This window comes from Phyllostomus discolor, chromosome 9 (genome assembly GCF_004126475.2).
Source record: "Phyllostomus discolor isolate MPI-MPIP mPhyDis1 chromosome 9, mPhyDis1.pri.v3, whole genome shotgun sequence".
NCBI lineage: Eukaryota > Metazoa > Chordata > Mammalia > Chiroptera > Phyllostomidae > Phyllostomus > Phyllostomus discolor.
Genome location: NC_040911.2, coordinates 69,626,117 through 69,651,977, shown reverse-complemented (window position 1 = coordinate 69,651,977; position 25,861 = coordinate 69,626,117). Strand labels below are relative to the sequence as shown.

The window sequence follows — 25,861 nt, the reverse complement described above, 5'->3', positions numbered from 1 at the left end:
AAACCAAGTTGCCCTGCTTTCATGCTACCAGGTTTCTAATTTAAAAAATTGTGTATATATGTCTATATGTGATTATCTCACAAATTAGAAAATGTTCAAGATGACAGCACTAAGGTATCCCAGCAACTCAAACCACTATTTCCTCCTTTAACTTTTTCCACAGAAGAAATTGAATCCCAGGAGTATTTTTAAATTTATAAGAGCAATGGAGGGTGACAGAACAATTGGCAGTCAGACTGTTCTAATTTTTTATTAATCAAGAAGCTATCTTCTTTCACTCTTCCAGCTCAAGGTGAGGACATGCCTAGAGTTTCTGTGAAAAGCAAAGGCTCCTGTGACACAGAAAGCTCGACAAGTCTTGATGGTAAGTTTCTAAATACTCTGAGCTCATGCAGCCTACAAATCTGGTACATTTTCTGTGTGTAATCTAGGATTAAGGGAGCCATTTATTCTATGAATTAGCATATTCAGTTAGAACAAGGTCAAGTTCAAAAACCATTTTCTCCTGGGAACTAATAAAATTGTCAGCCTTCTTTAAACACTGCAGCTCAGTTTAAAAAACAGCATATGCTTCAGTTTATTCATATCTCATAGAAATCAGGCCACACTGGGTAATTCTGAGGCTAAACTGGACTGCATGAAGTCTGGCTGGTGAATGTTACAGAAATACCACTTACTTCTGCAAAAAAAGTGCTTGTTCAACTGTAACCTCAACCACACTCTGGAGCCTTGGCTTGAGGTTGGGCTAAGGTTGTTCTAGGACCTGTATCACTTTATCTGACTGCATCACATCAAATATCTTGGCCCTAAAAACTTTCTGAGTCTTTAAAAACACCCTAGAAATATATTTAGGAATTTTTTTATCCACTTCTCATTCTGAAGGTGCTTGAAGATTCTGAACCTCAGGAATATGAGCATACCTTGCTTGATTCCTGCTAGAAACCCTTTGAAATGTCATTGCTTGCATTGAAAAAAAAAAAAAAACTATTACTTGAGCACACATTATTTAATAAATATTTAATTGCCACTGCCCCCACAAAGCTTAGGAGAACCAGAAGTGATCAGTAATCAACTGTATATATGTATCTTGCCGCTTGAGTTATTTTAGCCAAAAAGGGGGTGGGGGCAAATTAATTTGAGTTGATAATGACCCTGGTAAAAAATCAGCTGCTGGTAGAAGTGACTTGGTGGTTTTACATAGTGTTTCCTATAGTACTGGGTATGCCTGCCTGCTATAGGCCCTTTTTCATGAACTATTTTTTTTACTAATAGGCAAACATTATCTAGAAGAATGATGTTTTTAAATACCAGAGCCATTCGTTCAAAGCTACCACACATTATTCACACTCAGTTGAACAAAACTTGTTCAACCTCATTTTGCCTCCATAGATACAGTTCCTAACAAATTTTTACAAAGCATGTTCTGAAGAACACCAACCCCATACAATGCTTATTGAATAAAAAGGAAATAAGTGTGAGTAATACTAAGTCCTTATTTGGAGATTCACCATGTATATTATAGGCTCTCGGAAGTCTCAGCTGTAAAGAAATTTATTAACATGGTTTTTCACTGGCTGGTGTAGCTCAGTGGATTGAGTGGTGGCCTCTGAACTGAAGGGTCACTGGTTTGGTTCCTGGTCAGGGTACATGCCTGGGTTGTGGGCCAGGTCCCCAGTTGGGGGTGAGCTAGAGGCAATCAATTAATTTATCTCTCACACATTGATGTTTCTCTCCCTCACTTCCCTTCTCTCTAAGAATAAATAAATACATTATTTTTTAAAAAGCATGGTTTAAAATTGCTTTTCCTACATGTATTTGATCATGGAATGCTCTGTATAATAACATGGATAGTAGGTTTTGAAATTAGTGACCCTTGGGTTAGAGGAAGAAACAGAAAATGAATGCTCTACTACACTTTATTCTGCATGCTTCCACACTGAGATGGATGCACTTACAATAACTTTGTAGAGCAGTATTAAAAGTACATGTACAAAGAGGGACCAAAAAAACCCAGAGTTTATAAAAAATTGTATATTTATTCTTATATTTTTAAACTTGTCATCTTCAAAGTACTCTCCATTTTGATGCAATATACCTATTGAGATGTTTTTCACACTGCTCAAAACAGTTTTTGAACTTGTCAATTTTGATGCCTTTTAGTGCTTCTGCTCTTTTTTGTTTCACCTCTTCCACATGAGCAAAACTTTCCCTTTGAGGACTTTTTTCATTTTGGTAAAGAAAAAAAGGTCACATTAGGCAAGATTTGGGAGAAGGCATGGGTGTCATGTTGATTTTGGTCAAAAACTGCTGAATACTCAGTGTGGTGTGGGCTGGTTCACTCATAAATCACCCATCAGGAAATGGGCAAGCATGTTAAAAGAATCTTCAAAAAAAATTCACTGAAGCCAAATACAGCCTCTCACAACAACACCAGCTGGTACACTGATACAGATGGGTTCCTAGAATACACACCTAGTGGGGAAAGCCTGTACTACAAGGGGCCTACCCTTCAGAAGATAATTCTGGGTTTTTTTGGCAGTCCCCCTTCACATTATTTTTTCTTTATAAGTAGGATTTTCATGTCTGACCAGTTTATACCTGAGTTTAGAATGAGCTCACACATCAGTAGAATTCTAGACTAGTATGCAGATGAGATCAAAAAGTCCTGCTTTTAAAACCTTCCTCCTTGAGAAAGAGTTGGGTAGGATGTTGTTCCTTTCAAGCCACTTTGGAGAGTGAAAATTAGCATTTGCTACTATTTTACTTCAGTAAAGCTTTCATTTTCAAGAAAAAGTTATAAGAAAACACAAGGATTACTTATTCAGAGCTTATGAAAGTATTCTTTTATCACTTGTGTTTGGCCAACTCTAAGGCAGCAAGGAAGTGGGAAATTTTATAGTTAACAAAAAGGAAGGCTCAAAGCATCCTCTGATTGAGTTTCTTGGCATGGGGAAGAGAGTTTGGGCTAAACAGAAGTGGGACATTTTGGGGATTGACTTGGGCCTGGTTTGTCCTGTGTTGAAAGCATGGGTGAAAATATAGGGAACCTGGTAGTCGCTGCCCAGTCTGAGCTAATTTTTGCAGAGGTTGTGGTTTCATTTCCCAGGCTGGTTCCTGCAGAATTTTTAAGTATGAATTCTATTGTTATATAATGCTCTAGCCATTGTCATTTGTATGTCATTTCTCAGTTAATAATATGGGCTTTGATGCTTTAAAAATATCAATCTAATTAAATCAATGGCCCTTGAAATTTCCAAGAGCAGAGCTATGCCTGCTCTTGGCTATTTTTGAACAATGGCAGTAATGATGCATTATATTTGTATGCAAATGTTCACATAGAACAGTAAATTATTACTACTTTGTGATCTGGTTAGGTGTTTTGCTTTTCTATTTCATGGAGCCCATTGACACTGCACACAATGGCAAATTCATAAGATTTTTTTTTAATTTCAAAATTGAAAACATAGCAAAACAAAGGGGCCTATTGACATAGTCCTTTCAAAGGGAGCTAAGCAGGTCAATGATCTCTTTTGCTTTGTTTTCTCTTCATTTTCTCATATATCTATTGAGGCCTTTGAATTTACCTAAGGATATACCCAAAGTGTCAACCCCAAAATCTATATGAACTGACAACTTAACTTCTATAATTTAGTAAAGAGGCAATTCTACCCTCCCCATTCCTCTCCAGTAAATATCTACAAGAATTGTCCCAAAATCATAAATTAATGAAAATGAACTGGAAAGAAGTATAAGAAAGAAACCCAAATTTATCATCTCAGAGGCCATTTTAATGTGTTTAAGAGATTTGGTTTTAATAAATATTTAACCTTTGTGTTTTCCTTTCTGGTTACAGTTGAAATGAATAGTCAGGTTGACAGTGTAAATGACCCAACAGAGAGTCAGCAAGATTAACTAAGAGGTAAGTTTCTGCTGTAGTGGGGTTTTCAATTAACTAAACTGGTCAGAGGAACTGTTTGTAAATGGTGTCTTGGATTTTCCTCAACTCTACCAATTCCCACAACATGCATCGGACTAAACTTTAAAAATCTTTATACCAAATAACAGAGTGTAAGTAGGAAGGATTACCATAGACCCTTGCCAACTTTAAAAGAAAAAGAAAAGCCACAGCATATTCTAATCATGTAGTACTTTGGTTTCCTGAGCTTTGACAGCAAGGAAAAAAATGGTTTTTGATCTATCTCACCACCTGGTCTCCTAGAGTGATTAAATTATCTCAGCGACCCCAAGCTGATTCTGAAGTATTGCTATTCCAGAAGTTACCTGCTGAGTTGTTTTAGTATATCTATTTAAGCATAATAACTAAATCTTTGCCCTGGAGAATGGGTAAAGGCCCTTGAGTGTGTTGGGGCAGAAAGAGGCCTATCTTATATCCTAATCTCTCACACCACTACCTGTGGACTTGCATGTCTGCACACAGATTGGTTGAGTTGAATGAGCCTCAGGGAACTCCCAAGGTAAATAAAAGTCTGGGCCAGACCATATTTAGGAGTTTTCCAGACTGGCATGCTGAATCTCTTAGCAGAGACTGAAGTATGTCTAGAATGATGAGTGGTCTATAACTCTTTTCCATATCTTGAAGGCTGGTGAGAAGAATTAGAGGAAAGAAGTCAGGTTTGCTATTCCAATTCCTAGCTTAAAATATTTAGCTGTAAAAAAATCCTATAGAATAAATGAATTGTGGGTTGTCTAATATAAGACACAAATGTGTTGTACTGTTGCCTCCCAGTTCCTCCCTGCACTCCCTGTATCTTCTCTGGGAGGTTCTGCACTCCCCCAGGAGGACATGCTGCTCCAGACTCTGGAGCTCCTGCATCACAGCCAAATGAAGTTTGAGAATGTGTGAAAACACACATCTGTCCTTCCCATCATGATCCTGAACATCATTTAAAACTGAATATAATAGAACTTGCATAATGAATGCATAAGACTGCTAAAATAAGCACATGCAAACAGTCTTATAATCATTTCTTCTTTTTTATTGTTAACCTCTTTCTTGTATTTTAAATATCCTACTACACTGAAAAAATGATATAGTAGAGAAGTTTCTGTAAAAAGTAGTGAAGTGAGAGTAAACCTGAAAAATTTAAATACAAGTTCTTCAGTGTAGCCTTACCTTTTGTCCTTTTGTTGGAACAAACTGTATACTTCTTATCCAGATTTTTCTTACAGACGCTATTATTTTCCTGTGTGATCAATGTTCAGATACAGTACCAGGATAAATCTGTCTTTCTTGGTAAATGTCAAAATATTTTCCTGAACCATAAACAACAATTTATACCTTTACCCAAATGAGTAAGTTGTCAAAACTTGAAGTTCAAAATTAGTTTATGGAAATTCAGTTCCAGCCCCATACAAAATTCTTTGATGACACCAAACTGCTCCTCAAACAATAGTGAATTTTTGAACACAGTTGTCACAAAGAACAGTGTGACCTGAGGAACTTCACTGATACCCACAGAGATATTTACACAGTTGTGCTTGGAGGGGTTATCTGGTAGTTCAACAGGAAGAAAGAGCCTAACCTTTAGTTCTGTGTGTCATACCTTCAAGGAAATTAAAGAACTGCAGTGAAACTCAGTTAGAATTATAAAGGCCAAAGACAAAAATGCTTTGTCTTGTATAATTTATAATTGTAAAAAATCAGGGCTATCATAAATAACAATAGAATAGATTAATGAATCTATAGAATATTCTGAAAATATATAATTTTTAAATAAGTGTTTGAGGGCATATAAAGATGGTTATGGAACTAGAGAAATATGGATAAATATGGCAGGAAGAGTGTGGCTTCCATATTGGGCATTAAGAGGCATTGTATTGGGTTGACCAAAAAATTCATTTGATTTTTTTGGTAAGATGACTTTAGTAGCACTTAGTTGTCTTTAACTTCACTCAAAACAATTTTGTTAGATTGTATTGTGACAGTTGTCATATCAGTGTGCATTTAAAAAAACTTATCAAAATTGGTGAATTTTTGTGCAGCTATTTTAATATAGAAAATGGAAGAAAACAGCAACATTTTCAGCATATTGTGTTTTATTATTTCATAAAAGGCAAAAACACAGCTGAAATGAAAAAAAAAGATTTATGCAGCCCTGGCTGGTGCGGCTCAGTGGATTGAGTGCCAGACTGCAAGGCAAAGGGTCACTAGTTTGATTCTCAGTCAGGGCACATGCCTGGGTTGCAGGCCAGGTCCCCAGGAGGGGGCACATGAGAGGCAACCACACATTGATGTTTCTCTCCCTCTCTTTCTCCTTCCCTTCCCTTTCCCTAAAAATAAATAAATAAAATCTTTAAAAAAAGATTTATGCAGCATATGGAGAAGGTACTGTGACAGATTTAATGTGTCAAAAGTGGTTTGTGAAGTTTCTTGCTGGAGATTTCTTGCTGGATGATGCTCCACAGTCAGGTAGACCAGTTAAAATTCATAATGATCAAATCAAGACATCAATTGAGAACAATCAATGTTATCCCACTCAGGAGATAGCCAACATACTTAAAATATCCAAATCAATAAAATCATTAGCAAAAATGAAAAACATATCTTATTTTACAGAAAAACTTAAATGGACTTTTAGGTCAACCCAATAACTTCCATTTTTGCTTACTCAGAATGCTTGCTCCCAGAATCTAGCCACTTTGAATGAAGTTCTGGCTCTTCTACACAATGACAATGGCCACATGGAGAAAAACTGAAAGGTCTCTTTGATGTTCTGGCCCTAATAGATACTACTTGGAGCAGATAAACTGCCCAGCTGAGGCCAGGCCAAATTATAAAATCATGAGAAATAATCGAACATTTTAGCCACTGAGTTTTGGAATTGTTTGTAACATAGCAATAGGTAACCAAAGCAGTGAGGGTAATTCAGAACCCCTTCCAATACAAATGTTTATAAGTTAGAGATAAACTATAACAAAAATATTTTAAAGTACAAAGCTCAACCGACACAAAAGCAAATGTACCAGAAGTAAAGAGGAACATGAAAGACAAAACAATAATCTGGTGTGCTGGGGGTGCAGAATCCCTAAGGACTACAGGTTGGTCGTTGATGCAGAGATAGGCTCTATGCCTAGGGATTGGGTTCTAATGCCCACCTGGGACATTGAGCCACTCAGCATAAGAAGCTGGAACTGATACCTCTACATATATAAATCTGGGACTCCCAGCTCAAGAAATTAACAAGGAGACTGGTGTCTGTTTAGGATGCTGCCTGAAGAAATAAAAAGGCTCCCATAATAAGTAGAAAACACAAATGCACCATGAGTTTGAAACAAATTTATGCCATCCAATGTTATACAGTAATATGCAGACAGAAATTAATTTAATATTTGATTAGAGATTAGCCTTATCCCTGGTACAGGTAGCAAATAAAAATGTGAAACCACCACTTGGAATTCCTATGGCAGAAAAAAATTTCTCAAGATAAGTTCATAATTTTAAGATATAAAATACATGAGGAAATGATCCATCAAAAATGAAGTCAGTGGGTAAAATTATGAGGCAACTAGTACCATCAGAACTTGAGAGAGTAAAAAATTTTAAAGATATTATAGAGTAAATATACATATAAATAACAGATAAAAAGCAGATTTAAAAAAGAAAAGAGCGACACTGAAAAATTAAAAGCAATTTAGAAAAAGCATGGAAATATGTAGTGTATAAAAAACACATGAAGAGATATGAAGGATAAGAAAATACCATATTTTCCCATGTATAATGCGCACCCACATTTTTGGCTTGAACTTTCAGGAAAAAAATCCTTCATTTTAACTTTTTAATTCAATTTATGTATTTATTTATATTTAGATACTTGTTTTGCATTATAGAGAAATTTTAACATTTATTTTTGAACATATTATGGCACAGGAAATTTTGTGAAACAAATAATTACAAAACACAAGAGCAAATAACAGGTATTTCAGGTTCTGCCCATGTATAATGTGTACCCTTATTTTTCCCCTCAAAATTTTGGGCAAAAAAGTGTGCATTATACGTGGCAAAATACGGTATCTAAACAGTTTTGTGTTCAATAGGCATTCTCAAAGGGGAGAGTGGGGAAGGTAGATACACTCCTCACACAACCAAAATAAGGACAACAAAAATTTAGAAACAAAAGGACAACCATTACTGACAGAAAATTGAACTGTATGGAAGTCTGACAACCAAGGAGTTAAAGAAACATTCATCTAGACTGGTAGGAGGGGCAGAGTCGGGCAGCCAGGCAGAGAGAGCTCACAGCAAAGCAGTGGCTGGAGAACCCAGTGAGGCGGCAATTGTGGAGGGACACAGTGCACAAGGCAGCTGGCAGACCAGGCAGTCCCATATTCACACACAGATAAACCAGGTGAAACTGGGGAGCGAGACAGACTGTGCAACCCAGGGTTCTAGTGAGGAAAAATAAAGCCTGAAAACACCAATTGAAAATACCTGTGGGGGCTGAGGTGCTAGAGAGACTCCCAGCCTCACAGGAGAGTTTGTTGGAGAGACCCACAGGGTACTAGGATATGCACAAACCCACCCACCCAGGAATCAGCACCGGAAGGGCCCAGTTTGCTTGGGGGAAGTGGGGGAAGTGACTGAAATCTGGCAGAGAGCAGGGCAAGTGCCATTGCTCCCTCTCGGACCCTGCCCCCACATACTGCATCACAACCCAGCAGATGTGAGTTGCCCCGCCCTGGTGAACACCTAAGGCTCCATCCCTCACTTCATAACAGGCACGTCAGGACAAAAAAAAAAGGCCCAAACAAAAGAACAGATCAAAGCTCCAGAAAAAATACAACTAAGTGATGGAGAGATAGCCAACCTATCAGACGTACTGTTCAAAGCACTGGTGATCAGGATGCTCAGAGAATTGGTTGAATTTAGTTGCAAATTAGATGAAAAAATGAAGGCTACACTAAGTGAAATAAACAGGGAACCAATAGTGATGGGAAGGAAACTGGAACTCAAATCAATGGAGTGGACCAGAAGGAAGAAAGAAACATCTAATCAGAAAAGAACGAAGAAACAAGAATTCAAAAAATGAGGAGAGGCTTAGGAACCTCCAGGACATCTTTAAACATTCCAACATCCAAATTATAGGGGTACCAGAAGGAGAACAGGAAGAGCAACAAGTGGAAAAGTTATTTGAACAAATAATAAAGGAGAACTTTCCCAATCTCACAAAGGAAATAGACTTCCAGGAAGTCCAGGAAGCTCAGAGAGCCCCCAAGAAGTTGGGCCCAAGGAGGAACACACCAGGGCACATCATAATTACATTACCCAAGATTAAAATGAAGCAGAGCATCCTAGAAGCAGCAAGAGATAAGGAGATAGTTACCTACAAAAGAGTTCCCATAAGACAGTCAGCTGATTTCTCAAAAGAGACCTTACAGAGAAGAAGGGGCTAGAAAGAAGTATTCCAAGTCATGAAAGGCAAGGACCTACATCCAAGACTGCTCTATCCAGCAAAGCTTTCATTTAGAATGGAAGGGCAGATAAAGTGCTCCCAAGATTAGGTCCAGTTAAAGGAATTCATCATCACCAAGCCCTTATTATATGAAATGTCTTCAAGGACTTATCTAAGAAAAAAAAGATAAAAACCGTGTACAGTAAAGTGACAGCAAACTCACAATTATTAACAACTACACCTAAAACAAAAACAAAAACAAAAACAATCTAAGCAAACAACCAGAACAGGAACAGAACCAGAGAAATGGAGATCACATGGAGGGATAGCAACAGGGGAGTGGGAGGAGGAGAGAGGGGGAAAAGGTACAGAGAATAAGCAGCACAGATGGTAGGTAGAAAATAGACGGGGGAGGGTAAGAATTGTGTGGGAAATGTTGAAGCTGAAGAACTTATAAGTATGACACATGGACATGAACTAAAGAGGGGAGAAGTGGGTGGGAGAGGGTGTGCAGGGTGGAGGGGAGTAAAGGGGGAATGGGACAACTGTAATAGCATAATCAATAAACTATATTTTAAAAAAAGGAGAGAGTGGATTGTCAGTACTTGAAAGATAATGACTGAGAATTTATGAGAGTTGATAATGGTCATAAATTTTAAGTTAAAGGAAGAACAATAAGTCACAGGACTTATACTTAAAATAAATTCACATGTAGGTACTAAATAACACCAAAGAAAAATTTTAAGGAATTTAAGAGAAAGGAGAGTTAACCTAGAAATAAGTCAGTATTGCACAGAGAGCAGGCTTCCCAACATGAATTTATGTCAGGAAACAATGAAATACCTGTTAGTTTTTAAAACATAGATAAAAATAATTGTCAATATTGTTCTAGACTAGTTTTATTATCATTTAAGAAAATGGCACTTGCCATTTTCAAGGGGGATAATTTGCTGCTCACTTTCTTTAAAAGCTCCTAAAAGTACAATAGTAAAAAGAAAATTGAGCACAGAGGAAAGAATAGGGTACAGGAAACAATTGTGAGCCAAGAAAAATGATAAGCACAAAGGCAAATTAAAATTTATATTAACTATAAATTTATAATAATAATAAGTGGGTGGTTCAAAACAGGGTAAAGCAAAATCATTATTTATGTACATCTTATAATACACAAAGTAACACTATGTACTTTTCATTATGTTTGTGCATGTTTATAAATATATATATTTAAAGGTATAAAAACATGCAACTTATTGATTCATACCAATATCAGGATTTGGTAATCTCTGCAAAGGAAAAGAAATAGTTTTAACTTATTTATAAATTACAATAATTTATCTATAAAATTTTAAGCTATCTGTAATGTTTTATTTTTTAAAGTAAAATAAAAATTACAGGGGAATTTGAAAAATATTAACACATTAACTCTGTATAGTAGATCTATTCTAGTATGTTATTTTATTGTCTTTCTTCATGTTTACAATTTTCATTGCTGAAATTAAAACTTATGGTTATACAAATATGTAGGAAAGTTATAGAAAAAATCCTGTAAGGAAACACTCCATAATATTTACTACAGAATTTATTCTCAATGGGAGGATTATGCAGCATTCTTTCTTCCCTTGTCTACTTGGAAAATTTTAAATATTGTCTATAATTGGTACAGTATTGCTTTTACATACATCTAAAAATCTCAAAGGTATTTTTTTTTAAGATTCATAGGATACCAGAGTAAAAAGTTAGCTCAGAGTACATCTGCTTCAATTTTTCCTTGAAGGAATGTAGAAATTTATGTTGATAGAAATCAGATCAATTGTTGATCTCAGCACAAGTTGGGTTAATGGCTGGAAAGGGAACTTTCTAGGACAATGGGAATGTTTTCTATCTTGATGGTGGTGTAAATTAAATGTATGCATTTTTTAAAATGGACTAAAGTGTCTTTAAGATCTATGCATTTCCCTATATGTGGGTTACATCTTATATTTAAAAACATAAAAATACAAATTATATAGGCTTTTGTAAGGCATGGCATTTTCTTATAGTTCTCTCAGGTGGAGAATAGAGCAGATAATTAATAAGCAAGATCTCAAAATTGTGGGTTAACTATCAATGTCTTTTGCAAATCAACATGAACTGTCATTATTATTATTTCTATGTTGATATCTGGAAACTAAAGTGTGGGAATGGTCCCACAAAGGGAGTGAACATCAAGTCAAGGTTAGATCTTTAAAAGAATACTTTAAAGAGTTGTGTTAACCGTCCCCATCAGCAGAGGCAAGTTGTCAGTGTGGCATACATTTATTAAGCAGTGATTTATATGCTTTGTAAAGATACCATGTGCCAGCAATTACATCTTAGACACCCAAAGTTCTTTGATAGTCAAATAAGATATATTCCTAGGCTTATTTGAAGGGCAAGAAATGTGAACGGCTCTACAGTGGTCTCTGCTTATCCATAGTTTTGCTGTTCACAGTTTCAGTTATTTATTTGCTGTCAACAGCAGTCCAAAAGTACTATATGGAAATTTCAGATATTTTGAGAGACACCACATTCACATAAATTTTATTACAATATACCTTTATAATTGTTCTATTTTTATTAGTTATTGTTATTGCTCTCTTACTATGCCTATTTGATAAATTAAACTTTATCATATGTATGTATGTAAGGGATAAAACATAGTATATATATATAGGATTGGGTACTATGTGAGGTTCCAGGCACATAGTCTGGGAACAAATTGTGCCACAGATAAGGGGTGACAACTGTATTAGAAATAAGAATCTTTGCTAAACCTATGAAGACCGTTTATCTTGAGTCTCACAAATGGTTTTCCCTTGGTTTTGGCAGAGGCACAAGATGAAGCAAAGGAGCAAAGAAATGGAAGTCAATGCCAGTCCTCAGCATTACAGCCTCTGCGGGCCCTGGGGAAGAGCGGGAAGACAGCGGCAGGAGCTGTGGAGGAGGGTGGGGTGGGGGTAGGCAAGTCCCTTGGAAGGACCGGAAATCCTTTGCTCTAATTTCGCCAGCTGTATTTTGTTCTGTTTACCTGCAGAAAAAAAGAAAACAAAACTTCTTTAATTTGGTGGGGGACCCACACTAACGCATCTTTCAGGCTCTATTCCTGTAATTTCTGTCTTTTCTCTCACAGCTTTGCACCAGGGTCATGATTTAGCACTCATATGTGTAGCCTGGGCCCTGCCCGTTTTCTCAGTTATTTCACAAAGCTGGTCGAACAGTGGTTTCTTCAAAGAAGGAAAGGAAGATGATTGTTGCATAAGCTGCAGTCTAAATATCAAGAATCACCAAGCCCAATATCAGTATAATCCACAGGCAAAAGAGGCAGAATAGAAAATAGGCAAAACCCCAAATCATTTGGAAAAAAGTTCAGGATGATTAACTGAAAATGATATTGTCTTCAGGGATTCCCAAGGTTCAGTTTACAGTTTTGGTCCATGTGTTTAATGAGGAATATGGAAGCAGGGCTTTATTCAGAACAGAGCACAGAGGTGTACCAAGGACGGCAGGCCACTCTCAGGTCTCTCCTTTCATCTGTAGGACAGCATCGGTATTCTTTGACACTGACTCTTAGCAGAGCTTTCTTGGTTTGTGAGGTCTTTACCAAGTGCTGCAGCACGGAGCCCCCAATGAGCTGTGACTCCGTTACAGCATTAAAAGGGATGGCACTTTTCCAGATGTTTTAGCTAAGAGGGGACTGCTATGTTTAGGATCCAAACATATGCTTGTGAAATTAAAAAATTACCCTTGAAATCTCTCTTTACATATATACTTTCCTAAAAGAACATTATCTTTACTCAAGGTCTGATGGCCCGAGGAACAGATTCTCACTTACAGTTAGAGGCAGTTGGAGAGGTCTTGCTTGCACTTTTGGCTTTCTGGTTCCTTTTAAATGGTGTGGTTTTCTCATGCCAAGTCTAAGACCAATGTAATAGCTGGTCCCTTCTTTCAGCAGATTATGACCTATAAGGGGAGCAGCAGTACTAATGAGCCAAGATACCAGAAGTACATTGGGCACAGGGATGAAGGGCCAGGAAAAAGTCTGGCGTTGTCACAATTTCCATCCTAGACCCAACATAAGCAATGACCTTATGGGGTAAGATGACTGCTTCCCACAGCCTCCCTGGCGTTGAAGATCATTCTATTTTTTCCCTGTGGAAACTGTTATTATTTCTTGCATATCTTCTTAAATTCATCTTCCTTATAAAACTTTAGAATTATAAATTATTTATATATTTTTTTCTTAGTAGAGGGATAAAATTAATAGATCAAATTGAGTATTTCTAAAATAAAAGGATATTCTGCTTTCTAAATATTCCATGAAATTCTTCTGTTTTTACCTTTCCTGTAAGGAGATTCAACTTTTCATATTCCTGTGAATTTTGTGTTGGCCTTTCTGAATGTATTGCCCCTCTGCATGGCCCATCTGGTGTTCTGGCATCAACAGCAAGTTGTATTTCTGCATATGTGATATGTTTTTTAACATTCCATTTTTTAAAACTGCTCATCAAGCTAGCAGTCATTCTATTTAAGTGACCTCATGATTTTGGAACATGGCCATTGCTCCTTCTGTCATTTATTCTGCAGTCCTTCACTGCCATTAGACATTGCTTTCTAGGACAAGAAAAGAAAAAGGCTCATTTTAAATGATTCAAGAAATGATGCCATATTAATATAAATATTTTTATATTTTATGTCATCTTTATAACTTAATTGAAAGTGACTGTCATTTTTGTGAAGTACTCGACAAGTACAATCTGCTAGGAGCACATTTTTCTGTGACTCCCAAACATTAGTGCTACTCTTGCTCAGTAATATGTTACAGTTCAAAACACATGATGGAGAAAAGAGGTGTGGGGACTTTTCATGGAATAAGACGAAATGAAAGAGACCCAATGTCCCTGCTACAAACAGTGGGACTGGAATTATTTTCATCCTGGTTCTCCTTATCATGCAGAACAGCCATTTTATTCCTTCATTTTCAATGTGGGGGAGGGGGAAGGAGTTCTCTGTCTGAAAACTGCAGAGAAAAGAAAGTAAGCTTTTTGTCTAGGAAACTAAGAGAATGACGAGTAACTATCATCAGTCCCACTCTGATTTGTTTAAATTTCATTTGATGATTAAATTGTGTTGTCATTTTTATTTTATTATAGTTTTTGGATGCTATTGGGCCATAAGATTTTATGCTTTAAAATAAATAATGGAGTTAATTTCCATTTTAATAATAAAATATTACAAATTTAGTGATGGGCCAGATTGAAGGCACCTCAACACAAGAAATCCTTATTTCCCTGGCACTGTCATTGCACAGTGATACAATGGAAAATTGGAAAGGCTGATCGGTTCTCCAACACATGAATTCCATAGGTCAATTTCCAACCACACTGCAGCCCAGCTATGTGGTGTGAGGGGTTACAGGGCAGAGGGGATAGCCCCATGTTAGTCATGTTTGCATACACAGGATTGAAGTAGTCTTTCAACATAATCGTTCTAAATAAAAAGGTACTGGTTGTAGGAGAGACAAAGGGGCTTGTCCCCTAGCTGGTAACTATTCAGATGACAAACAATTCTTTCATAAAAACTTACAAAGGAGGCATCTGAAACACTCTCTATGATACTGGGTCACATATTAGGCACTGCAGCTAATTGTAAATCTTTCTGTGAAACACTAAAAAGCCTCTTTGTGAATTAATACAGTTCTGCTTGATGCACTTGATTTGAAGTGACATTTCCCTGTATGTGGTGCATGTTGGCTTTGCTTTGAAAAATAACCAAGTTAGCAGAATGTTTAATATATTTTCTCGGGGAATTGGGTTTTTATCATATGATTCATTAAGGATTTGCCTTACCCTGACATTTGTGATATAAAGAAAAATCAGAAAAAAATTAATTTTCTTGATCAAGATATGTTTTTACTTAATGCAAATAAATGTAGTCTGTTGCTTGCAAGGAAAAATATGTCTTCTGATATCTGGTATAAACTGCTAAATAAAATAATCCGTGCCTCTTATGTTAAACCAGCATTTAAATGCTGGACTGCTTCTAAATTCATTTCTTTCTTTCATCTGTGCCATACACTAAGAAACTTAAACAACTGTTGCCTTTATACTATATTTGTTAGAGCAGAGTACAAATAAAATTTGTTTGAGAGGATAAGGTGGAATTACCTGTGTATTGTGAAATTTGTTACTTAGTCATGAGAAATAATTAATAACTCAAAATGTTCATTTAATACTATGCATTTTGTTGCAAATATGTATTTAAAACTGCCCTGTTAGATCAATTTTGACTTATCAGTTTTCTTCCCTAACACTGGTTAATGTTTTGTCCATGTTTTTCAACTATAAACTATAAAGTAGTTTGAACAAACATCCCAATGTATAACTTTTCTGTGAACACTAAATAGCTAATCATCCTAGCAGCTGCCTTTGAGGTGCAAAATAGAATTTGTTCAAGTGAAGCCAGTGATTCCATAAACATCAGTCCATTCTTTAACCCATTATTTATTGCTGGAATTCTTTGTGAGCACCTTTTATGAGCCAGGCCCTGAACTGGCTATGTGATCAGTGCAGGAATGATCTTCCCTAGTCTATTGTTGATGGACTTACAATTGGCAATGGTCAACAAAAATCACCATGGAAAAACTCAATGTTCTTTTGAAAATGGAAATCTGTATCCCATCAAATTTAATTCCTTCCATCTCCTACAGAAGAAGCACTATCTGGTTTGTTGTTCTAAAAGGCAATAAAGAAAGTCAACCCTTTTATCCAAGAAAGGCAAAAATTTACTAGTTAAAAGAGAATAAGGTTTTTTCAACTGTTGTGCCAGAGGAGCATTTTTCAGTAGTAAACACAGTTTACTGAGAAAAAAACTGTAGGCAAGACAGTCTTACGCTGCAATGCTTCAGAGTGACAGTACTGAGAATTTGACACGATTCAAGCATGACTAGATGCAGTTTTTAATCTACATTCAATTTTTCATCTCTTTGCCTGTCACTCTTATGTTTCTCCCCCAATACTCCTGCCTCTTTGACTTACTTCAACCCAAGGTGATGTTAAACTTTGCTTAACTTTACTGGTGGTCCTCAGGCAAAAGGGATAATGGTAAATGTTTAAGATGTTATTTGCCAGGAATCTGGCCCATTTGTGGGAAAACTTTGAGAAAAAATTTCCTCCATTTCTTGGTTTGCAATATGGAAACACTAATACCTTCTTGAACTCTCTTATACATCTAAACATGAGTAAAGTGCCAAGATGTTATACTTTGCCACTTGGAAAAGCACTTGGTAAATTATTACCATTAGATTCTGATTTTAATACTATAGGCAAATAATCCCTCTTGAGCTCAAGACACTTAACCAAAAAAATAAAAGTGTCTTACAATTAGGTTGTAAATATTAAATTCTGTCTACTAAGCAGATTTTAATTTTGACTCTAAATTAAAGACTCATGAAAATTAGAGAAAGTTGTTTTTATAAAACCTAGAGAAGTAGGAGATTTGAGCTCTTAAAACATGCAACACAAAATATTGATACAATGGAAATCTTTTTAAGTAATCATTTCTCTGGTAATAACTACAGTGGATCTATGAATAAAGAGGAAAAGAAGTTCAACTTTCTTTATCTCTTGGTTAATAGTGATAAAAGCACATAGATTTACTAGGTGATGATTATACCAACATACAGTTCCCTTAACTGGGGGAGGAGTATAGCTCCTCGCCCCACTGAAATTGGACTTAACAATGTAATTTGCTTTGGCCAATGATATGTGGGCAGAAATGGTGTATGTCATGTCAGGCAGAAGCTTGAAGACTCATGCTTTTTTTCTCCCTCTATCATAATGATAGCAACCTAGATAGGCTGTTCTGTAGCAGAGAACCTGTAGTGAAGACATGGAGTTGAATCTCAGGCAAGCACCATTGAGAAGGTGACACAAGTGAGAAATAAACCTGTGTTTTGAGATTTGGACACCATTTGTTACCCTAGGCCATACTAACTGATACATATGCCAGCAAACCTTTTAAATAAAAGTTCAAGAGACTGTATGACCTGCCTCTCCATCCCCATCTTGTGTGACTCTCAGCTTGGCTCACAATGCTGCAAACACACTGACCTGTCCATTCTTAGAACAGTCCAAATTCTTTCCAGATTCAAGGTCTTTGAACCTGAAAACTTTTCTTCCTATTCTCAATTGGCTAGCAACTTGTCATACTTGAGATCTCATCTATAATGTTGCTTCCTAGAAATGACTTCTCCGAGTATCCCATTCCAAAGTAGACCTCCTTCTCTGATTTGTATTCGCCTACCTAATTCCATATTTGCTAGCTCATAACACTTTGAGAATTTCTGTTTTGTAGAATTCTCATTGTCCTTGAGGATCCTATAACTATTGACATAAAAATGTGTCAGTGTGAAAATAGTTTGCATTACTTTAACATTTCTTCATTTAATAATAAAGTTAAACAGATTTCTGTCAGCTATTTGTATTTCCTGATTGAGGAATTAATCTTTTCATATTATTTGGTTATCTGTCAATTGAGATTTTAATTTGCTATTGATTTATGAACTGTTCATGAATTGACAGTATTATTGTCATTTTTCCTGCAGATAATTTTCCACTTGTGCTTTATTTTATAATTTTGATTGTGATTTTTTTCCAACATACAGACTTCTTTTTATGTTCTATGCAATCAAATCTCACTTTCCCTTGTACTGGCTTTCATTACTGTTGTAGTTAGCATTTATTACTTCTGCCAGCTGAGCATTCATTCCTGCTTCTTCAGGTGACGAAGCTTTTCACCCTGGTAGCAAACTTCTTTTATGCATTTTTCCGGAGATAACCTCCCAAACCTAATCTCTAGAGGTGACAGACATGAATGCAAACTCGCCAATCACAGTGCTTTATCTCCCTATTCTCAGTGATTGGTCTAGAGAGAGCCTGTGACCTAAGCTAGACACATCAATGTCTTCCCTAAGACTTGATATGTGGTTACTGGGAGAGAAACTCACAAGTTATGGTGAGCATGAAAACCTGGAGATTTTGGCAGCTTTTTCCTAGACTCAGTTATGTGAGCCAATAGGTTCCCTTTTTAAGTAAGTTTGAGTTAGTGTCCTGGCTCTTATAACTGAATGGCTCTCCAATACTCTCAGATTAAAGAACAAAATTCTTAAAATATCCCGCCCTGGCTCATGTGGCTCAGCAGACTAAGTGTCGGCCTGCTAACCAAGGGTCCCTAGTTCGATTTCCAGTCAGGGCACATGACTGGGTTATGGACCAGGTCCCCAATAGAGGGCACATGAGTGTAACCACACATTGATGTTTCTCTCCCTCTCTTCTCCTTCCTTTTCCCTTTGTCTAAAAATAAATAAATAAAACCTTTATAAATAAATAAATAAATAAATAAAATATCCCAAGGGCCCCCTGTGATGTTGCATGCACACCCTACATTACCTCTGCAAACTCAGTTCTTCCTATTTCCTCCAGGGGCTCCACTCACGACTCCTGCTGTACTGCCTCCTCTGATGCACCAGGCATTTCTGTCTCCTTGAAGCTTTATGTTAACCCTTTTAGAATTCACTTCCCCTGATGTACCTATGACTACTTTGTTCAAGTCTTTAGAATCTGTTCAATGCCTTCTCAGGGAGGCTTATCATGACCACCCCCAGCTCTGGCCCTACTCACCAGCTCTGTTTTCCCCTTTTTTCATGGCACCCATTAATTTCTAATATATCATATGACTTATTTGTTCAATTCATTTTACCAAAATATAAGCAACCCCTGCTCTATAAGGTAAAGATATGATTGATGACACAGGAATTTTTGTCCAATTTGTTCACCAAAGATTCAAAAGCATCAGAGCAGTGTGTATCTAGCACATATCAGGTGCTCATTAAATATTTTTTAGTAAATGAAAATTTGCTCAATTTTTGTTCTGAGAAACCCTTGGCAAAAAAAAAAAAAATTTATGAGAGTAGTGACCACCCAACCAGGACTTTTTTTTCTCTTTTGTGGGGAGGTGTACAATACAGAGGAGAGATGAAATTAAACCATGATTATTAAACAAGTTAACAAAGGCTATATCCAACCCCAGAAGACAAGTATCAGAACAATGGGAAAGCTAATAATGTTTACAAAATTATTGTGAAAACTTTTCATTGTTCCTATTCCCTATTGCAGGGGTGGGTGGAGGTAGGGAGGGAGAGAGAGAATCTGTTCATTAATCCTGCTTCAAGCAAAGCAAAGATTGTGTTTTAGTGTTACCTTGGACTTTCTTTTTATCCAAGAGTAAGTAATGACCAGCTGTTCAGGTGGTATTAGCTAGGCTATTCTGGGAAAACAGTGCCATTTCAATGACTGAACGCAGTGGAAGTTGACTTTTCTCTTTCATCACAGCCTTGTGAGTTTAGCAGCTTTCCTACAGGCAGTGATACAGGGGTCCCTGCTCTTCCATTGCATGGTGCTGTCACTTTTGGAATGTTTTCCTTCAGATCGCCATGGAACAAGAGGAGAGAATGGAGATTGTAATGAGCCAAACATAGGTGGGATGGCACACCTGCTGCTCACTATTTATGGCCACATTGTAGTTACCTATCTCCACTCTAACTCCTGGAAAATGTAGGTTGGCCAAGTACCTGGCAGGAAAATGAAATGTGTTTGGTAATTCTGCTAGCATTGCTTTTGCTTTGGGAGCAGAACAACTTCCTCTTTTGAGTCAGAGCTGTGTGCTGCCAACAAGCCTGCTATTTCTACTTCCCAAGACCAAATGCACCACAGCAACTTAGGAAGAGACTGTTGTCTGGGCATCTGAGATGATCCAAATAATCCCATGTGGGGCAGAAGGCTTAACAGTTCTATATTAATATTTCTTAATATAGAAATATTTTTCTATATTTTTATAGAAAAATATATGAATGTGTTGCATTGTCTTGAACAGAAACTTAAGGAAGGATGTAGTAGAATAAGCCTTGGACTGATCTGTATTACTTGTTGTCCAGGAACTGTTTTTTTTTTTTTTTCATTTGTTATTAAGAAAATCAAAAGAAGACCTGGTCTATGTAAAGTGTGTATGTCTGATTATTTTAAGGTCCTAAAATGTACAGCTTTTGAACTGCAAAAAATATTTCCTTGTCTGGGAAAAAAATTGTTCTAAATGTCCATCTATATTTTCTTTTTTGATCTTTCTGTTTATGTGTGTGATTCCACTTTTAGATCTACATGTTTAATGCACCTTGAATTTATTTTGGTACTTAGTATTTGGTGGGAAGTAACTTGATAGAGTGGTTAACAATATTGCCAGCACCAATTATTAAGTAATACACCTGGATCCCATTGCCTTTAGTTTATTTCTTTAATATACAATTATTTGACAGTTATGGAAGGCTTACTTTTTTTTACTGCATCTTCCTTTGATTTATCTAGTGTCACTCTGTTTTAATTAATGTAGTTTTACAGTATGTGCTCATGCCTATTAAGGCAAATTCAATGCCTCCACCTTCCTTTATTTTTCAATGTTCTCGGCTATTACTCATTGTTTAGTGTTCCAGCTATATCCCAAAACAGCTTTGTCACATTTCCCTCCTACAGATAGCCCTCCTTTTTCAATTCTCACTCTCTCATCATCCCCAGAAAAATAGATGAGCCAGTCAGTTTAGTCAGCCCACGCTTAGGTCAGACAGTAAGGGGAGAGGGCATCTGCTATAAATGCAGCTTCCTGAAATGTTCCAGAGAAGAGCTGTACTCCTGTTCATCCCTGGCCTCCTGACAAGTCCCGGCTGTGGTCTGAATAGCAATCGGTTTGTGAATATTCTGCTCCAAAGCTTTTTCCTGCCTTGGCATCTAGTCCCTTCAATCTCATTTGAGTCATTTTGTTCAGCATAGTGAGTTGGGTGGCAAAAGCTAGGTAAATATCACCACATCCTGAGTAATCATCATTCACTTTGCAAACAAGTGCTGAGGGCTTGGCAGAGCTAGTCCACAAAACTCATCCTCAGAGCCCAAAGAAAAAGGAATACACCATTTGGTCACCAGATGCTCCTGTTATCACAGCATGCATCTGAGTTCTTCCTGAAGCAAACTGAAGTGCAATCTTCTGGCTTTTGGTTCTGTTGCACCTGATACTGTGTGCTGGCATTATCAGCTCAGCAGTGATTCATTAGCAGCATAGCCTGGCAAAGACAGACGTGCTGCACAGAGTTTAAAGGATCCAGGCCAGTGAGGAAAAATAATGAGGTGTCTTATTTTTGTTTCGGGTTCTTTCTTTCTTTGTTTATTTTGCAAACAGAACATATAATAAATATGAAAATGGAATACATTTATAGCTAATTATAGCTAATATTAAATAACATTAATGAATAATATTAAATATTATTCACTGTTCAAATCACTTTATATATGTTAACTCATTTAATCTTGAGAACAATAGAGTAGGTAATGTTATTATCTCCACTTTATAGATGAGCAAACTGAGGCAAAGAGAGGGTATGTATTTTGCACACGGTCATATAGCTCATAAACAGTAGGGCCTTGACTTGACAAAGGAAGGCTGGAGCCTGTGGTTACTATCCTTACCACAGTACTCGAAATTCTCAAAGTCGGGCAGACACCAGAATCACCTGCAGGCCTGATACATCACAGTTTCCTAGATCCCACTCAGAGCTTCTCATTCATGGGGTCAGTAGTGGGAAGCCAGAATTTTGCACTTCTGTCAAGTCCTAGGCACTGCTGCTGCTGCCCCAGGGACTACACTTTGATAATCACCACACTGCTCATCACAGAAATGATTGGCAGGTGTGATCCTGTGAAGACAAGAAAAAATAAACAAATGCACAGAATAATTAAGCCATAAAGCTAAATCCCATTTTCTAAAGTCAGAGTATCTATATATAAGTGACTCAAAACTGGTATTGCCTGCAAGGTCCGCCTTCTTATTTATGTTTGGCTATAGGCAGCTATTCAAATATTGGAAAAAATGAAGAGCACTGGTTGGAGCATCGAAACACCTGGGTTTAAATCTTAGCGCTGTCAGTTACCAGCTGACGTAATCTTTCTAAGCTTCATTGTCACATTTATAAAATAGTGAGGATTATTATTTGACACTTAGGATTTTAGTAAAGGCAAATTTTATACATACACACATTACCTAGAGCATAGAAATAATGGTTGTTATTTATTTTATGAAAAGAGCATATCTGGCTTCCTTTCTTCCTCTTAGGCACCAGCAGAGAGATGTAATTTTGAGAAGCCACTGCAGTAAGATTTGCCAGGGTCACGTCAAACACTCAAACTTTCCTTACAGTTTATAACTGCGACAAGGATAAAAATTAGAGCAGCATATTTGACAATCTGCTCCCACCCTATTCCTGTTTAAAGGAGAGGGAGTTGTTGGCTGACTTATCTCTGGAGCCATCTTTTGTGATGCAGGAGTAAGAGGTAAACTGGAAAAATGGAAGGTGCCAGAAGGGGAGGGGCAATCTACAATATGGTAGTCTGGACAACTGGCTGAGAAAAAAGAGATTTTAAAATAATCTGTTGATTTATATATAAATGGGGTTTCCCCTTAGTCAAACTTAAACTATTTTAACACTTCTTTTTAGCTATTTTATTATTTTATTCAACAAACATACATTGAGCCCTTGCTATGTGTCAGTCACTACTTTAAGAGGTTCTGGAGATAAAGGGTAAAAACAAAGAGGCAGAGATTCCCCCCTCATGGACCAGAGGAGGGACATGTGAAGACTTCGGGGAGGAGAGTGGGAAAGTGGGCAGAACTTGAAAGCAAAGACCTGAAGGAAATGAGGACACTAGCTGTGTGGTCATCAGAAGGAAGAGAAGAGCAACTGGTAGAGGGAATGACAAGTGCAAAAGACTGGAGGCTGACTCACGCCCGGCCTCTCAGCACAGCCAGTGTTAGTGAGTGGAGAAGCAGGGATGTGAGAGATGGGGTTGGAACAAGGACCAGGTCCCACCAGAGAAGGCCTTGTAGGAAGATGGGTCAATATTCACAGGCTTTTAAGCAAAAGAGGGACATGATCCAACTTTGAAAGTGAGTTGATATCAATGCAGAAGGAATGAGTTGAGCTGATACCAAATGAAGTCTTGGACTTCAGAATAGGATATAGAGGAAAAAGAAAAGAGAATAAAGAGTAGAAGTCCAGAAGAAAAATCTGGAGAGACAAAACCAAAGGTGCATCCATGTTCTATTGGCCTGTATTCTCTTCTCCAGTCCTCACTCCATGATTTTCTCATGACCCTAAGTGGTGATTTACTAAGTATAATGACCCCAATCACCTTGGATCAGTGTCCTCAAACTTAGTTGCATAGGGAGAGTTTATAACATGCCTTGCCCAAAACCAAATTAAGGGACATTCTACAAAATGAATGGTCAGTACTCTTCCAAGGTATCAAGGTCAAGAAAGGCAAACAAAGACAGAAGAGCTATCCCAGATTAAAGGAGACTCTTAGACAAGAGTACTGATTGCAATGTGGGATTCTGGAAAAGGACATTAATGGGACAATCAACAAAATGAGTAAGAACGGATCATAACATATATTGGTGTTAATCTCCTGATTTTGATCATGGCTGGTGAAGGGTATATAGCAATCCTTTTGTACAATTTTTGCATCTTTTTTCAAGTCCTAAAGTATTTCAAAATAAAACAAAAAAATACCATTTTATTGCCCAGGCTACACACGAGACCCACACATTAACATCTTGGGACTGGAGCCTGGCTGTAGGCTCTTTTAAAAATCCTCTAGATATATAGCACAGATGCAACTGAGGGGTGGTCCCAAAAGTCTTGGCTAAGCTGTAAAAATCCTCTAGATGATTCTACAGAGCAACCAGATTTGAGGATCATTACCTTGGATTTCAAACGTCTTTAGGGGGCTATCTCTTAAAATTTTCTTCTGTCCAAGGGGCACTAAAGGGACCCTCCCTTCTGAGGTTGTGTCAGCTTCTGCCAGAGCATCTGTGTGCAGCCCTAGCCCTAAAGGGAACCTCATCTGGGTAGAATCAGACATGAGGTGGGAATAAGGGGAGTGGCATTATGTCATCACAGGAGAAGCATTCTTTGAGACTCTGCAAGATGTTTCTCTAGAAAAATCTGAGTCTTTATCCTGGAAGACATTAGCACTAAGAAAGGAAACTATAGTTCCAAAAACCCTCCTGCCATTTTGGAAAAAGAAAGAGATAAGGTAGCATCTTAAGATCACCTCCATCTTCCAAGGAGTATTTACCTCCACTATCAGCTCTAGGGATGTTCCTTTTTATTTTACTGCTACCCAGGAGGATGTGCCCTTCCCTACAGAAACTGGCAAACACTAAATATCATCCTGTCCCAGCAAACACAGCTGGAAGAAAATGAAGCTTAATCTGCTTTGATTAATAAGGAGGCAGTAAAAGGCTGACCATGGGCTAAAGAGGCAAGAAGAAAAACAAAGACAAGTAGAACTGTGTACAGAAAAGCAAAGGGAAAAATCAGGAAGGTTAAGCAACATAAAAAGACCTCTAGATTCTGATTCAATTTCAATAGTTGCAAAAACAAGGCTCTTGTCTATTTGCATATAAATGTGCTGGGGATGGGGGAATCACAGTGTTCAGCTGTGCATTCAAACTTTCTTCTCAAAATCTGTTCCTAAAGCAGCTGCAGAAATCAGCTGTGAATTCCAAATCTAAAAATGAAAGTCACATGGCTAACCTGCGGTGGAGGAGAAGAAGGAAGCAAGGGCACCAAATGGTGCTCCAATTAACCTGTTGTGGCCTGCAGCCCATACACATTGCCTGGGAATCTCCAGACACCTCAATGCCCAGGCTACACCCCGGAGCAAGTAAATTGGATTCTGGGGGTCGGACCCAGGTACAGTGTGAGAATTTCCCAGGTGATCTGAATAAAGAGCCTTGATTTAGTATCAGGGTCCATTCTAGAGCAGGGTTCCAAAAAATGTTCTGTAAAGGGCCAGCTAGTAGATAATTCAGGGTTTGTGAACCAGGTGATCTCTGTCCCAACTACTGGACTCTGCCATTGTGGTGTTAAAGCAGCCATAGTATGTAAACCTGTGGGCATGACTGTACATTAACTTTATTTACCATAAAATAATTTGCAGCCCCTGCTTTAGGCTGTTGTTAACTGAAGTGTGGTCCCTGGACCAGCAACATTGGGAACCAATTAAAGCTTGTTGAAAAAGCAAATCTCCGACCCCACCCCAGAATCCTCCTGCAGAAGAATCTGTTTTTTAACAAGTCTCGAGATGACCAGAGCACACTGAAGCCAGAGAAGCAGGCCTCAAGTAACCAGTGCTGAGATCAGAGCAGCACTGGGAACACAGGTTGCTGGCTGAGTCTTGGAGCCCCAACACCTTTGTCTGTAAAACTTTCCTTGGAGTCTAGGATTAGTTGAGTGTCCCAGGGACATTTTGCCTATATAAGGACTTGTAAATGTA

At 37.6% G+C, this 25,861-nt stretch overlaps 1 protein-coding gene across 1 annotated transcript in view; it reads left to right on the top strand.

Moving 5' to 3' along the window:
• Positions 1 to 15,700, top strand: part of MACROD2 (mono-ADP ribosylhydrolase 2) — a 2,132,804-nt gene extending 2,117,104 nt beyond the window's left edge. Inside the window, exons 16-18 of the mRNA XM_036009551.1 lie at positions 287 to 364; positions 3,854 to 3,919; positions 12,258 to 15,700. Coding sequence (XP_035865444.1) covers positions 287 to 364; positions 3,854 to 3,912 — 137 coding nt within the window. The 3' untranslated portion in view covers positions 3,913 to 3,919; positions 12,258 to 15,700. The remainder of the gene's footprint in view (positions 1 to 286; positions 365 to 3,853; positions 3,920 to 12,257) is intronic.
• Positions 15,701 to 25,861: the final 10,161 nt, after the last annotated feature.